The 17469-nt window shown below is 35.9% G+C and overlaps 1 protein-coding gene across 2 annotated transcripts in view; it reads right to left on the bottom strand.

Moving 5' to 3' along the window:
* Window positions 1–664: 664 nt before the first annotated feature.
* Window positions 665–17469, bottom strand: part of EFHC1 (EF-hand domain containing 1) — a 40057-nt gene continuing 23252 nt past the window's right edge. The window contains exons 2-12 of one of the 2 annotated variants that reach the window (XM_039326419.1): window positions 14023–14343; window positions 12741–12962; window positions 11018–11305; window positions 10251–10400; window positions 9024–9216; window positions 8235–8455; window positions 7203–7343; window positions 5685–5898; window positions 4286–4433; window positions 3062–3275; window positions 665–807 (exon numbers count right to left, since the gene is read on the bottom strand). In XM_039326419.1, the coding sequence (XP_039182353.1) occupies window positions 736–807; window positions 3062–3275; window positions 4286–4433; window positions 5685–5898; window positions 7203–7343; window positions 8235–8455; window positions 9024–9216; window positions 10251–10400; window positions 11018–11305; window positions 12741–12962; window positions 14023–14085 (1926 nt within the window). In that variant the 5' untranslated portion in view covers window positions 14086–14343 and the 3' untranslated portion in view covers window positions 665–735. Of the gene's footprint in view, window positions 808–3061; window positions 3276–4285; window positions 4434–5684; window positions 5899–7202; window positions 7344–8234; window positions 8456–9023; window positions 9217–10250; window positions 10401–11017; window positions 11306–12714; window positions 12963–14022; window positions 14344–17469 lie in introns of those variants that run through there. The other variant, XM_039326421.1, reaches the window with a different exon arrangement.

The raw sequence follows: 17469 nt of genomic DNA on the forward strand, positions 1-17469 counted from the left end.
CGTCACATGACACAATCGAGTTTGACACCCATGTTCTAATACATGTTTTCAATTTCACTGGAGCATAAGATGAATGGTTAAGGGATTTAACTTATCTGTGCATTTGATATAATAGTAAAATAATTTTATATGCCACCTGACTTGCAGCAACTCTGGATGATTTACAAATTGTTAAAAACATTTTAAAACAAGTAACAATCTAACAAAGAAAGAAAAGGAGTGTCAATTTCACTCACTGAAGGCCTCAGTAAAAAATCACATATTTGGAGTCCAATAGTGTGGCAGTCATACAAATTGGAGGAACTGCATTCCAGAGCACAGGCATTGCTACATAGAAGGAACACTTCCAGGGACCTGAAAGATGGAACCCAGAGCGCGCCAACCTTGCCGGACTGAACCAGCTGGGATACACTGTGGGAGACAGGCATATTGTTCATAACCAATAAAGTAGGTCTATTACTAAAAGACTAAAGGATAATTACATTGACACAGAATCCCACAAGTGTTTTTGCTTCCCAGGCAATAAAATAAGAGAACTACCCATAATTACATGCATTAAGATAACCACCCTCACTTTACCAGAAGGATCAGACCTGTGATAGACTGTTTTTGCCATGTAATCTGGAAAGCTGAGTATATGATAAAAAAAGAAGGAATACCAGAGCAGCTTTTAATAATTAGCATTTTTAATAGAAATTGATCTTGTATAGCTGGTAACTGCTAGTTTTGAACTGATCAACACTGGAAAGCTCTGAGGAAATCAGGGTATCTTATCTGATTTTCTCCATGTGAACATATCTTAATAAGCTGCAAAAAGAGAGAAAGAAGCCAATGAGAAGTTGCAAATGCCATGTCATGTTTTTTTAATTGCCACATGTTCTAAGAGTATATACAGTTAATCTGCAGTAATAAGATTTTTGTTTCTAATCTTCAGAATAGAACATAAAAAACAGACTTTTCCTTTTCTGATAATTTCTCTAAATTGCTGGATTCTTGGGGTGTGTGAAAACATAGACATAATATGCTATTAGAAGAAGGAAACAACTGTCTATATTATGCAGTTTTACCCAGAGAACTTTTTTTATCATTTTCTTTCTCACATTTCAATTTCAATTCCAAATCTATTACTTATTACAAAATCCAAAGAAAGTCCTTGCTATTCAAATAAAATCTGACATCTAAGTAGCAAACTGACTAAAATGGAAAAAAAATCAGGAATAATCTATGTTCTTTTAAACTGAAATAAAAAAGAATAACTATGGGATTTGTAACGAACATTTACCATTGAGTTAAATACAGGTTGTCTTGAGTTATGATGATTTATTCAATGACCCTTTGAAATTACAGCAGTACTGAACAAATAATACCCGGTTTCTGACGTTATGGCCATTGCAAGGCTACCTTTGTCCTGTGATCAAAATTCTGGTGTTTAACAGCCCACCTACACAACTATAGGGGCACTTCAACACCTGCCACTCACCTCTCTCCCCCATTTGTGCCCTTTTGGCTCCCTGCACTCCACAGCCCCTGTGCCATGGGCTCCACCACCCCAGTTGATCTTTACCATATTCTTGCTCCCACTGCTGACCAAGCATGTCCAGCCTCTGCGAGGCTGTTACTGATGGTCACATGAGGCTTTTCCTCAATGTCACAAGTTGCAGCATTCTTGTGAGACCTGGGGAAGAAGGCCTCAAGTGGCCAGGCCAGGTATGCGTCAGCAGCAGCGGGAGCAGAAAGGCAGCAAAGTTCAGTTACAGTACCAGGGGCTTCTGAATTCAGGGCCACTTAGGCTAGGGCGGCTGGGATTTCTTGGGGCAGCTGGGGCTATGCATCACATTGCTGGGCCAGGGTGTGGCTTCCCAAGGTAGCTGCAGCTCAGGGGTTTCTTGCAGCCCGAGCTACAACATGGCAAGCAGTCCCACAACTGTGAGGTTCTGAAGCTGCTTGCCACCCCACAAAGCAGGTCGCAGGCTGACCAGAAGGACAGAGATTAGGGGAATAGGCAGTTGGGAGGAGTTGTTGGGAAAAGATTCCCTTATCTTGGAAGAACTGAGCATGGGGCTGAGAGGGACCAAGCTGGGAATGGTTTGGATTGGGGTGGGTCCTTGGCTAATGACCAATGGAATTCAATTAATGATGGCAATGGTGAGTGCCAGAATTGCTGTTGCTAAGCAACATGGTCACATGATGTCAAGCTTTAGAATTACATTGCTTAGCAATGAAATACTGGCATCATACCTGTTTCTATAAGACTTTGGAATATTTTAGCTAAATAACTAGTGCTGCAAATGACAATTATCACATAATAAATCACCAGTATTGGGACTCAAATAAGATAAAATCAATTTTTAAAAAACATGAAATGCCACTAGTTAACTGCAATAGCATATCATCTAATAATACTTAAATTTTGTGTATACAAAAGGATTTCAGAAAATGGCTAGTACAAACCACTCTGGAATTTGTCACTCCTAAAATCCTAACAGAAATCAGCAAATGGCACTCATGGAAATATTCAGTAACTTCCCATTGCTTTGATAAACTTAGGAAAATTCTATTAATCACAACATGAATTGGCAAGAAATCGCTATATAAAGATATCAATCCAGATTGTAACTTTCCGTGATATAGGAGATATAATATTTAATACTGGAGGTTTTTAAGAAGAGATTGGACAGTCATTTGTCCAGAATGTTTTAGGGTCCCCTGCTTGAGCAGGGGGTTGGACTAGAAGACCTCTGAGGTCACTTCCAACTCTATTATTCTGTATTCTATTTTGTATTATGCTATATTTGTGTCGGTACTATGAAGAAAGAAATGAAAGCAAATGTATAGCTACAATGATTTTAGATTGATCCCAGTCTCTGAATCATATTGGTAGAATTATGAAAGGAACAGGTGTACCAGTATCTCCATACAATATTAATATCCTGTTACTTGTATTTCCAAATTCAACAGCCTAAATACAGTTATTTCTCCGTTTGAACATTTCTATCATTGTTCTCACTGTGGATCAGCCTTGGCTTACAGATAGAACAGATTGCCAGCTCTTCCTTTTTACCTTTTGGAAAATTGAATCATCAGTTGGTATTTTAAAATGGTCACAAAGGGCAAAGAACTCTGCTTTGTTTAGAAGCCCTGAGCCATTTTTATCTTGCTGAAGGAAAGCCTCCTGCATACTGCTGTCTGGCAGATAATTATGCCGCCTCATGTGTTCCTGAATCTGTTCCAATACTGCAGCTAGCTCCTGAGGATCAGGCTCATTGGAAGCTAACCTAGAGGGAGACAAGAACTTCCTTTAAATAAAGTGTCCTTAAGACTCAAGCATCTTGAAAGGCTTCCTAAAATTATGATTAATAGATTGCATTAATCACCTACATTTTAATCTATGGCAAGATACATTCTATATGGATAGCATTGGGGGCCTATGGAGATATTAGGACTTAGAATAGAATGGACAAAATTTATCAAAAGAAGTTGATAAGTTCAAAAAAAGTTCAAAAGAAAATCCATTCTTAAGATGTATTTATATGTCACAGTAATGCAGGAACATTTTACACTGACAATGAATACCCCCAATTTGCAATGCACTCTGACCAATTTACTAAATTTTTAATCAGCCTACTAATGAGATGGATGAAAACAAATCATAAACCATTTCAACATAACTGTTGCAGATTTATCTGACTCTAAAAACAAATCCTGATCTTATTCTGCCAGGTAAGACATCATTCTTTTCCTCTGTGTCTTTTTAAATTAAAATTCAATTCCAACTTTTCTCTAGCTAGAACTGTCACTTCTAGCTCCATGCAAGTAGTAGTCACATGAATAAAACATTTCAGTACAGATTGTTTTAGATTTATTCGATCTGATTGAACATGATCTACAGGGGTAGTTAACTCATCTAGGAACTTGAAAAACATGTGAATAGTTTATCATGTCAATTGGTTACTCACAATAACCAATCATGTGCATCTTTGGTATAGGATGAAAGCAAGTTCTCTTTCCTGATACCATTCGTTGGTAACTGGAAATGGGTGCATAGTGTAAGCCCCTCCTTATGAAAGCTGCAATTACTTGTGATGTTTGAAGGTAAAGCGATACAGTTATTGATTTATTGTCTATGTGGTCATGTAAAGGGAGTATCTTCCATCATCCTCAGACACACAGCTGCAGATTCAGTATAATTAATAAAGGGCAGTTGCTTTCATCCTACACCAAAGATGCACTTGGTTGGTTATTAAGTATGGAACATTTTCTATGTATATTTTCTTCAAGTGCTCACCTCTTTAGTTCCTCTATTGCTGCCTTGCGAGGTGCGAAATGATCCCTCATAGACTGCACAACAGATGCTGGGAAGCTTTCCAAATTGCTTTCCATATAATTCAACACATAATTATCGGCATCCACAATAATGAACCTGTGGCCAAACACTGCACGAAAGAGACAATCAGTCACCATCATGACCAACTGTCTGCCAGCTCCAGAAGTACAGATTAAACTTGTGCAAACTTTTTCAGATGGATAAAATTTATCAAAAAAAATTTAAGAGGTGGGAAGGGTGCACATATTTTTCAGCCTCTTAAACTCTCAGCAACACTGGTGGTGAATATTTTGGGATTTTTTTAAAAACAGCCAATAGGTGTCTTAAGCCTAGCAATAACATGTGTTTATTTTAAACCTTTTCAGTGACACAAGGAAAATATGAAAAATAGAAATCTGGAAAGTAACAATACGCCTTTGAATTGCATTGGTGGAATCCTTGAAGCCCTATAAATGGAAAAAAGTGGTATTGAACTACCCTTGCCATAGATGACTGGCTATTTTCTTAGAAGAACAACCCTGCAGTTCAAGAAGTAAAAAGTTTCAACTAAACTTGCAGATCAACAATCTATTTTTGTTTTGCAAAGCAATTGAAGCAAAATTTGAAACAAACCGCCTGGGAAAGCCAAGGAAAATCATCCAAACAATTAAAAAACGAAGGTTAGAATATTTTGGATATGTGATGCGACACCTAGAAAAATACAGCATACTCTATTTAATCCTCCAGGGAAAGACTGAAGGCAAACGAGGTCCAGGCAGAAGAAGAACATCATGGCTTCAAAATCTAAGGGACTGGTTTGGACAAAACTCAGCAGCACTTTATCGTGTGGCTGCTGATAAAAATAGGATCACCAACATGATCGCCAACGTCCGATAACAGATATGGTACAACAACCATGTGATTGCAGTTACTTTCTATCAATATTTTGATTTCTATTCTGCTCTGAGGAAACTCTGTAAGGCTATAGGAATAAGCTGTAAGAGGACTAACTATATGTTTTATCTCTGCCATTTCTTAGTGCTTTGTTTATTTGTCAGTAAGATGGCATTTTATCATTCCAAGGGATAATCGAAGTCAGATCCCTCTCCAAAAACCCAGGCTGTAACTAATCTGAAAAGATATGTCATTTGTGAACTTTACGATTCAAATAGCTCAGTAGTGCCTAATGAAAGCAAGGGGAATTGGAGAAAAATGATCCAGTTTGTTTTAGATGCAAATTACATAATTCTCTATGCTACAGTTTTTTGGGATAATTCTAACAGAGAAAAACTTTATTTCTTATGCAAAAATATAGCATGAAGAATGAATATGTGCCAAAATATTCACTTCTAAAATATTTATACTTCATCTTTCTACTTACCTTCTATCATAGCACCTATGGTTAAGTCGGCAGGTTCATAATAAACAGGATCGTCTGTAGAGGATCCTGGTTTTGGGATTCTGGTTTTGCCTAGGTATTTACCACCAATAATTCCCGAATTGCGCATAGGTGGTTCATAAATGCTTATCATGTCAGTAGCGAGGCAATAGGAGAGGACAAAATGTCTCTTGCTGTCATCAGGGTTTGTGGATTCCTGTACAGATTAAAGATTAAATGTAAACTGCAAAATAAGCTGTGCTTAAAAGATTTGTTCATGTTTGACTATTCTCAACATTACATCTTCTTGAAAGTACTGAAACTCTCAGAATTCCCAGCCATACTGAATTAATTCATTGTGTAAAAAGCAGCCTGAATAACCAGCTGAATCATTATTTAAAATGTTCAGAAGTCATTTATTCTCTGTTCAAAGCAAATGACATTTACATCACTCTCCATGAAGAGGCCTATTCAGTGGTGGGATTCAGCCAGTTCGCACCACTTCGGCAGAACCAGTAGCTAATTTTTTGTTGCCCAGGCCCAGAATGGACTTCCGGAAGCGGCATCCACACAGAGAACCGGTTGTTTACATATTTGAATCCCACCACTGGGCCTATTTAACCTCTGTTTAAATATCTCCATTGAAAGAGATCTTACCACCTTCCAGTAAAGGGAAATTGTTTCTCTGTTAAATAGCTCTGAGTCATAAAAAATTTCTCCTAATATTTAAACAAATTTTGTTCTGCAATTTTCTGAACTTTATAATTCTGTTAATGCAGCTTAAGATTTCATTAATCTGTTTAACAGCTGCATCACACTGCTGGATCCAATGTAATTTATGATTTAATCAAGCTCCTATACTGTGTGACAGACCTGAGTATTTTTGTATGTGTATATTTTGAGGTGATTTGTGCAACGTATATTTAATGGCAACTTATTCCTTTGATGGGACATCTATTTTTATATTGTTTCTGGTTTTATACACATTCCAGTTGCTCTCACTACTGAAAGCCTTCTGAAATGTAATCTTGCAGTAATAAAATGATTGGATGCTCTGAAATGAAAGCAACAAAAAGGGACAATTGCTTAAGCTGAGAACTAAATGTAGAGCCTCAATAGATGTCCTCAACCAGCCAAGGCAAACTACACTGTGTATATAAACAGATATATGTATTTCCCATTACTCCCTAGTTTTGAGAACTCTCTATTTTAATCAGATTCTATGTAACCACAGTACTTTCAGTTGAAAGATTATTCTGATATAATAGTTTAACATCTGCTTCTATTTTTCTATGAATTGTGAGAAATAGAATTTTTATTATTATTATGGATTGACCTTCTTTCAGCAATTTCATCAGGTTATCAAAGTCATCAAAAGTTTAAATTAAAAACTCCTATATATGAATACTTATTACAGTAAAATTTTACTACTTGGACCTTTACCACTGGAGGTAAAATTAAAAGAACTTCTAATCCCCAACTCAATAATCACTCTGAAAACTATAAATCATGACATCTCACCATTCTAACAGCATAGCGCAAAATTTTGTGGTCATTTTCTAGCATCTTAATAATGTTTTTCTTAGGAGGTTGTGGAATCAAACTGAAACAGTTTTGAAGAGAGTCTTCAAGGAAACCATAACCATTGTAGGGAGGAATTATCTATAGATAAAATAAATCAAGAAAAAACTTACAATATTGAACCATGAAACTTCACTCACAATATTGTAAAATGGCTTATTTTAAAGTTTTATTTTAAAGTTTTTAAAAAATATATTTAAAAATTTCAATAAATTTAAATAAATTCTTTAATTTTTTTTAAAGAACTTTACTGTACTCTGTTGTGAAGCATCAGTAAAAGCAGAAATGGGATGGGTAAGACACCATTATGTTTATAACTAGGAGGTTCTGTTTCTAGGCAATAGCATCCACATGTTTCTGTTCATCTTAGCTTTCTAGTTACTGACAAAACAATTCAATGTAGAATTGTTTATTTTCTAATAAATTCGGATAATCAGCTCCTAGTTTTATGAAAGGGACAGGTGCCAATGAAATGGTCATCTCCAATCACTCTTTCATCTGGAAGAACTGCATTTGGAGTGGGTAAAAAAAATAGCAAAAAGCATTCTTCATTTGAAAAGAAGAGAAGGAAGGGATAATCAAAAAACATAGTCTAGCTGAGCTGATATCTGATACTTGCTACCTGGTTTTTCCTTCCACTACATTCTTACTTATTTCTAAATAAATAATATTTTAAAAACAGCCGTTGTCACCATAAGAAGTTAAACTCTCTACAATATATTTTGAACTTTTATCTATTGGCAACTGAATAAACAGTAATGCTTTGACTTAGTGTAAGTGATGCTTCCTGGTACTTCAGTTCTTTATGTCTATGAAGTCTGAGTTTCTTTCTGGAATTTCTCTAGCAACTCTCATTTCCACTGCTTGTCAGTCCTTCTTTTCAGTCCTACTCCATGTTCTGACCTCTATTTCCTTGCCCTTTAATTAAAATCTGCCCTCTTTTGCAGCTTCTTCTTTGTTTTTCCCCTTTACCTGTCTGATTTCCTCTGGGAGTGGCTTCTTTACATCAACTGGCTGGAAGTCAGTGATGCCAAATTTATCCTGATAGAATTGTCGAGTGAACTCATCACAGTCATAGATGAAAAAAGTGCGTCCAAGTAGAGTAGTGGGTTTGCCCACTGCAAAATCTTTGGCGGTAAACCATTCTAAGACCTCCTGATCAGAAATCTCCAGCACACAGGTTGGAAAGTTTTCTTGCAAAAAAAAAAAAAAAAAAGACAGTTTGGTAAGCTTTTCATTGCTGCTATTTATTCCAAATGAAGACATATATTTAGACACTGGAAAATGTAGCCCTTCCTTGGCTTGCTCACGTTTTTAAGATAATCAGTTTTATTTATTATCATGGGCCTAATTTTCATAGCATCTGAGAACATATTGCCAAATTTCATTTAGCCAGCTTCTGAAAAAGATGTATCAGCTTTAGGAAAGGCAAGCATGGGTTCATTTCAATACTTTATAGAAAAAGTGTAATTAGAAATGAGTGCTTCAATAGTGCATCTGATTGATTGACTGACTGAATAAATGTACTCTTATTTTACTAATTTTAGAACATCAGCCTCTCTGAAAACATATGCATTCCTTCTTTTGTTATAGCTGATTCCCATGCTCACATCTTTACGTATTCTTTGTGTAGCAAATGTTAATGGGTTCATATTACATCTAAAAGTATTTGTATGAAGATCTTGAAGGCACTAAACTTTTTTATTTATATACATATTATCTTAGAAAAGATCTGAACGGTCAACCAGAGAAAGTTAGTACCTTTCTTCTCCACAAAAGTTTTCGGCAGGCGCTGGCGTCTTATCAGGACTGGGAAAGGATCTCTGCCATCATTTCGTTCATGAACTTCCCGCACCTCCACTGTGTCATCTGCCAAGTAGTAGTGGATAATAAATCTCCGGCTTTCACCAAACATGTTCCAAGTGTCATCCCAAATGGCATAAAAACGAAGAACCTGAAAGAAATGTGAAGGGTTCATTCTCATTATGGAAGAATAGAAACTTTTCTCATATAAGCATGATGTCTCACAACCAAAGTGAATCACAACTTAATAAAGAGGACAAAATTATATCTTCCTTAAATTTAAGAAAGAAACTCACATTAAAACTTCAACAAAACAACATAAAATAGCAAGCCATTGATTAAATCTATTGGCTGCACAGGTTCATATGATTTTGGAGACAAATAATACAGATGTCCTCATTTAACAACCATTTGTTCAGTGACCATTCAAACTTTATGATGACACTGAATGAGTGGTATGACCAATCCTCATACTTATGGACAGCATTGCGTTCCCACAGTCATGTAAACATAAATTGGAGGCTTGATACCTGGCTTGTAATTAGATTGCAGCACCCCAGTTTGTGATCTTTGCCAACTTCCTACAAGTAAAGTCAATGGGGAAGTGAGCACAAGGTCACAAAAGGCAACCATGTAATGTCCGCACTTAACAACCCACAGTGATTTGCTTAATAATGGCATCTGAGAGGGCTGGAATTTCTGTTGCTAAGTGGTGCAATCATGTGACAATGCACTTTATGACATTGTTTAGCAACAGGAATTTCAGTCCCAACTGCTGTTAAATGAAAATTATTCGTAATGTTACCGTACTATTTATAAAATTTTACTACAAGTGAAATTACTTGTAAATTTCACTAAACTTCACTATCTTTGAAGATGAAAGTCAGAAAACTCACTGTAGTTACATAGCTTTATTATCACTGTGAGTTTCACTACTGCACCTCTTAGCATCTCCTCTTGCATGCTCTAAATATAAGCAAACCTAGATAACCTCTACAATTTATTTTTCTCCCATTTTAAGTATATTTTACAATTGTACTTGCTATTATTTTTTCACAACTTCATTGACTGTAATTTTATTTATTTTCTTGGAGAGGGGGGAATAGATTTTTTTTTGTTGTTTAAAATGTTTTGAATACACAAAAAAGTAAATTATGTGTAATATGAAACAAAACTGAAGTTCACCTTTTTGTCAAATGCCAGAAACTGCTTAAGTTGATCAAAATCTGAGGGGGTGACATACATACGTGGAGGCATTTTACGTAGTTCTATATAAGGATCAAAAATCATTTGCTCTGGAGGGTTCAGTTCAATTCCTTGGCTTTCCAGAAAAGTCTGTAAAGTGATAATCATGTTGTTAATATTCAAATAAACACAGAAAGAAATCATATAGCAAGACTGCCTTAAAGTTGCATTTGGGAGCGAAATTGCAATTTGTGGTGGGCATACTAAAAATGTCTTCCCATATTACTGAAATAAGACAAGAAACTTCAGACCTTGCAAAAAAACTGCACTGCATTATCTGCCATCACTTTATTAATCTTAGCAAAACTGAGTAAAATGCTACTCTACAAATGAAGTTTAGGCTCTTGAGAGATCCCATTGTTTTTATTCTCAGAACAGACCTCCTATATTATCAAGAAAGAAAGAGGGACAGACAGAGATCTCAATCAATTGTAAATGAAATAAATTACTAAAACTACTGTGAACATGTACAAGAATCAAAAATAACCATTATGAGAACTCAGCTGATAATGTAGCATGGGTAAAAATATGTTCATAATTCTAAAAACAAATCACATATACACAATGCTACTTATGGTGGAAAGTTTCATCTCCAAATTGTGTATTTTACTATACAATGAGAACTCTATTTTATCCCCATATTTACCACTGCAATAAGAACAGTTTATTATTGTAATGCTGTAGATTAGCAATCAAGATTACAGTACCTGGGTGAATTGATCACAATTAACTATCCGGAAAGTCTTGCCATAGATAGTAATATTAATTCCTCGATTCAGATCTTTCCAATGATAATGATCCCCACGATCATTTTTGGGCAAGCGCTGTCTTTTGATGAACTTGCCCTGAGGAATCCCTGAGTTTTCAACAATGGGCTCCATGACAGACATGCTATCATCTTCCAAATAGTAATAAATGCCCACTTGACGAATGCGGAAATGCTCTTCTGTAGACATAGGAACATCTTCCTGAAAGTATCCATCAAATTTGAGCACCTAGCCAAAAAAACAAACAAACAACCCTATATAAGGCAAATTATATTAATGATAAAAATGACAGGAAACCAACTTGATGTTGTGTGAAATCATAAAGTGACAGAAATATATTAGTGTATATTCTATTAATATTAAATGTAAGTTTACAAAAAGCTGCGCTGTCTTCATAAAGAGTAGGGAATTTCTATTTAGCACCAAGCAAATAGCAATGGCAAACTATTGTTATGGCACATTTTCTTTTGTATCCTATGATGGTACAATTGTAGAAGATATATCCATAAATATAAATATGAATAACTTTTGCCTGACAAGAATACAACCAACAGAAAATATTTTAATTTTCTAGAAGAGTGTCTGTGCTGGAGCAGAAGTCTCTTTGCCCAGCATAAATGGGTTATATTTAATTCTGCACTGTAGCATTTATTTTTGTAGAATGAAAGCTGCCTAAAATTTCTGCTATTTGCGAGACCGCCTACTACCTCATAGTTCCCTACGTCCGATTAGATCCCACAGGCTGGGCCTCCTTCAGGCCCCGTCAGCCAAGCAGTGCCATTTGGCGGGGCTGCGGAGGAGGGCCTTCTCTGTGATGGCGCCCTCGCTTTGGAATCAGCTCCCCCCGGAGATTAGGACCGCTCCCACCCTGTTGGTCTTCCGTAAGCTACTTAAGACCTGGCTTTTCCGGCAGGCCTGGGGTTTATAAAACCTTACCCCTGGATGATTGTTTTTGTATTGTTGTTTGTTATGTTTTATGTGTTTTTTTATTGTTAGCCACCCAGAGTCCTTCGGGAGTGGGGCGGCTTATAAATTTTAAAAATAAAATAAATAAATAAATAAAATCCCCCCTTCCCCAATGTATAACTTGGAGGTTGTTCATATGCTGATTCATTCTGTCTCCATGAAGTAAGCTAAACTGAATGACTGGCCCAGAGATTTGCTGCAAGGAAGATGTACTTAAATCTGGCTCTTCCCAGTTCAATATATTTACCACTAGATTACACTACAAGTCTAAAAATATGTAAATAAACTATTGATAGTATAGAGGAAAGTAGAAATAATGATTGTGACAGAAAGCAAGATATTTACTGTCATTTTTGGTTAGTTGATAACAAGAAGAGAGCTTAACAAAGTCATTTTTAATTCTGTATATTATAAAAAGGGAAGAACTTTGACAGTCTTTCAAGAAGCTATGATTATAACCTGCAAATAGAGACCCAGCAGTCTTTTCAAAGTTTGTATCTTGATATGGACTACTTTCATGGGTTGACAAATAGATATCAGAAATAAACGGCTAATCTTAAACACTTATCCAAAATAGAAAAAGTACTTTTTAAATTCAGAATACAGTTTTTTATGATTCAAGAGACACATAGCAATATTTTTCTTTTTAATTGTGCAATAAATACCTGTACCTGAAATCAGATGTTTGAGAAAATACCTTTTTGTCAAAAGCCACGTGTGCTGGGATGAAATCTGAAGGTGGGGCTTGTTTAGGTTCACCATAAGTTAAGGTGGGTCTCTTGTTAGATAATTCATCAAGTTCAGCTTGAGACAACTGATTTACATAAAGCCGATTTCCACCTATCCCCACGGTTGGAAGTTTCTTAAAGGCAAAACCATTCTTGAAATCTAGAGTCTGGGTGCGATGAAAAGCAGTTTTCTATAGAACAACAAAAATACAGATTCAAATACTGACCAGACTGGTGTATTAAAATAACACCTTTATTTTTCAATTGCCTTGTCTCAAATATATTTGTCTTTAGAGCCAAATTTCATTCATGACCCTCCCACATAATTTTAATAATACATTAACGTAATTTTTTTCTCAAAAATATGGAATTATATTTTCATAATAATAGTTCACAACCTCTAGAACAGTTTTAAACTCTTAGAGATCATAGAGTTTCAAACACTGAGGACTATATTTTAAAAAATAAAAAAGGAATATTGAAGTAAAATATGTTTTAATAATATTCTTTAATAATACTTAGACTGAATTTAACATATTGACGTAAATTTTAATGAGATATATGAGGGGTCCTTGGTGCTTTCTGAGCTTGGTTGTTTTCTTGCAGATATTTCACTACCCAAACTAGATAACATCATCAGTCCCAATATAATGAAACGTCAGCAAGAAAACAACCAAACTCAGAGAGCACCAAGAACTCCTCATTTCAATCCTGAGCTACAAATATTCTCCTTTATTGGTGAGATGTTTGAGTTTGCATAACATGACATATCACATAAACATCTTCAGTGATATTGATTAAAATGTTAGTGAAAGATTCGATCATTTTAATATTTGGTAGAAAGAGCTGAAAAATCTACTTTCACCGAGTTATGTTGAAGGAAAAGGAAGTAGGCTATTCAATGCTTTTCTCTTAATTTTTTTATGCCCTTCTGTAACTTTTGTTAAGAAATCTTCTAACATTGAGGCTACCAGGTTTCAGTTTTAAAAATATAGATGGTTACAAAATGGCTTGAAAGCGTTTTCAAAGGCTGTAAAGCCATATTTTAAAGACCCAGAGTCGTCACATTCGGTGACAGAAAGGTGGGAGTATTTATGAAATATATCGCTCTTAAAGGATGGCGTCGATCGGAGTCTCTGACTAGGCCCGCAAGACTCAGCGGAGCCGCTGGGAGATGCTTGATCTAATGGGCCACACCGCTAGCTATTCCGGAGGAAATGTGGTGTGGGAAAAAAAAAAGATTTTCCTCACCGTCGGGTCCCGAAAGGACGACCCCGGAACAAGCGGCAAGCCTTGCACCGGCTGAAGGCTCATGATGGTCGGTCGAGCAGCGAAGGGCTTTGCGAGAGATGGATCCGCTACCGCGGGTAACTAAGCAACGCCGTTTCCTCGGTAACCATCAACAGTTGGACTTTCATTTACATTTCTAGAGCGCCCGAGGAATGCGCTTGCGCACTAGTGACCGAGGCGCTCAGCTCGGTTGAAAGGTTCAGATGCCGCTCTTCATCAGCTCTCGGTTGAGTTTGGCTGGATGCTCCCCACCCCGTCGTATCGTCTTTCACTAGCGCTAGACTGAGGGAAAGAAATGTCTCAGTATAAACAGGCTGGCTTGAAGTTTGGTTTTGCTGTAATTGCTTTTATTGTAGTTCGGCAATTGAGCTTTACTCCTATGTAGCAGATTTACACGTGGGCGATTAAGCCTAATACAATGGAGCAAAGTTTACCTCGGGTTCAGTTTGGCGGCAATTAGGACGGTAAGAATGTGAATATATTAGGAAGACTTTAGTTCTAGGATTTTATTAGCCTTTCCGATTGTCCTCTGTATGCAATACTACATAGAGGCAGTATTTCCTTCCCACTTCCAGTATTCTACCATGTTATTTTTTTCTTCAAATGCAATTTGTGAAAAATAGCATTGCTTAATTTCTTGTCTGCATGGTGTTACACATCATTTTGGAAAATATGGAGAGTAATTTCTGAAGCAGCCTTTCACACTTCAGAAATCTTTCCCAGTTAGGACTTCCCCTTCCGGATGACGGCACCCTCGAAGAGCTCTTCGTGGGCTGTTTTCTCTCTACCGGTAGACCCTTATGTGGGTCTTAAATCGCCCTGGAGGGGCGACCACCGTCGAGGAGGCTTTTGCTCGGCTCTGGTGGAGCGGCGGCTCCCCCTATCTTGTGGAAAAATAAAGCCTTAAAAAAATAAAGCGCTTTTACGAAATTCCATGGGTGAAAGAGAGATCTTTATTTTTGCGCAAAAAGTGACTTAACAATCAGCAAATTTCTGAACAAGGGGGAGGGTCTAAACTAAAGCTTTATAGGTTTCTTTCTCTCAGGAACAAAGGAAGCATAGATGGAATCTTACATTGAATATGGAATCTACTTTGTGTAACATTTAGATAGTTTCTCACACTTAGGTCCATTTCTCATGGGAATACAATGAAGGCAGTTTTTACTTTTATACAATGTTTCTAAATATGCATTAGGTCATCCACGTATTGTTAATACAGCTTTTGGCTAACAGCTTTCTTTCAGAGATTATGCAGACACATGATTTTTGCTTTTAGTGATTTTTCATTATTATTATTATTATTATATTACTTTATTCTTCTTTATTCTATGTTATTCTATTTCTTTCCCACATTACTTACAGTCCGAGCTAACTCTGTAGGGCCGATGGAGAAGAAGATCAGTCAGTAAAATGGCCGATCACTTCGCTGTGCCAGCTGAAGTCAGAAAATCATTTAAGCATAAAGAACCACCTGGTGAATCCGGGTGAGACTTTTCCTCCCTCTCTCCATTCTGAACTATTTTTCCTGCAAAGAGTTTGCTGTTTGGATGACTTCCCTGTTCTAAGAAAGCAGCTTCTGTCTGTTTGGGGGGAAAAAATACTTTAAACAAAACTACAGAATAGCACTTTTACTATATTTTGAACCTTTTGGATTTGGGTATCCCAGGAAAGATTCCTAATTTAGAGCATTATTTTACTTACTATACTGAAGATATTTGCTTTTTTCGGTCTCTTTTATTGTCAGTCTTAATGTAAAGGCTTTTAACCGTGCAAAGAAAAAGCTTTCTATAGCTTACTGAGGACATCTTATGGTGAAAATATTTATTGCAATTCTAATGTCTTTGTTTTGGTGTTTGGAGAACACTACTTCAGGAATTAACAAGAAGAAAAGATAAAGGCTTGGAAACAGCTGTGGATTGTGTTTGTGATTTAAAAATTGTGGAGGAGGATATATATGGACTTAATAAATATAGTTTCCACAGAAAGATTAAAAGACTTTTTTACTATGGAAATAGAAGACTTTTACCCACAGCTTGACTATAAGCTGATATTGGAAAAAATATTGGAAATGACAGAGGAGGTGAAGTTATGGAGAAAAACTAAAGGTTATTTTGCAGAACCACAAGCTGAGCCTCAAACTTTAAAAGATCAACCTATAGGCCAAGAAGAAGCCTATATGCAACAATATACACAATCTGAGATGGAAGTAGTTACTGATCAATTGAATTCTGGACTGGATTATGAGCTGATATTGGAAAAAATATTGGAAATGACAGAGGAGATGAAGTCATGGAGAAAAACTAAAGACCATCTTCTAGAATCACAAGCTGAGCCCCAAATTTTAAAAGACCAATCTACAGGTCAAGAAGAAGCTTATATGCAACAGTGTACACAATTTGAGATGGAAGAACTCACTGATCAGTTGAACTTTAGAAAAACTCTGGACCCAAAATCCCAGACTGAGACCTTAAATAATTACTTATAAATCAACTAACTACTACAGAGGAGGATATTTCACAAGTCTATGTACAAATGAACAACTTTGAAGATAAAAAAATGACTATAAGTGAAGTTCACCCATTGCCAAAATTAACAGGAATTGACAGCCAGACGTGATCGATTGAAAGTTATGACAACCTGGATAATTAAGCTGAAATTATAATATGGAATAAAATGGACTATATTGCTTATATGATACTGTAAGAAGGGGAAGAGAATTTTGATCAGATCGATTTGTTGATAAACATTAGTACTCAAATACTGAGATTTGATGACATAGATGCGACATTACGGAAACCAGCTTGGTATAGAAAAAAAGCCAGAGTTAGATTTAAAAATGTGATTTAAAATCTTAATTATTGTGTCAAAAAGGCTTTAGAGATTTGGACTGATTTGACAATCTAATTGAGTAAATGAAAGCAGTAAGATAATAAGTGGTGTAATAATATATATGTCTTAGATACAATAGTTAATTTGGTTGAGAGTTAAATTTTACTTAACAGGTCAAAATGATTTTTTTTTACTCTGTTCATATAGAAAACTTTTGTAATAGCAGAAGAATTAGAAAGATCTATGATAAGAGAAGAAAGGGTATTAATTAATGGTGTATTAAATTAAGAGATGGAATATATGTGAAAATATTAGAATGTTATTCTTGGAATATTATGTGTGTTGTAGAAGGGATATCCAAAATTTTATTAATATGTTTGTTTAAGATCAATTGGAACATTTTATTTGAAATTAGTGGAGCTTAAAAGCAGGAGTGATTTATGTAGATGTAATAGTAGGGATGATTCTGTGGATTGATTGAATTTTAAGAAGAAATAGATTAAACTAAATTTGTTAAATCATGTGAGGAAATAGAGGGGGAAATTTTTTAGGGTATTAATTTTAGTTATATATATATGA

This window comes from Crotalus tigris, unplaced genomic scaffold, assembly GCF_016545835.1.
Source record: "Crotalus tigris isolate CLP2741 ecotype Arizona unplaced genomic scaffold, ASM1654583v1 scf7180000024340.7048381, whole genome shotgun sequence".
NCBI classification, from domain to species: domain Eukaryota; kingdom Metazoa; phylum Chordata; class Lepidosauria; order Squamata; family Viperidae; genus Crotalus; species Crotalus tigris.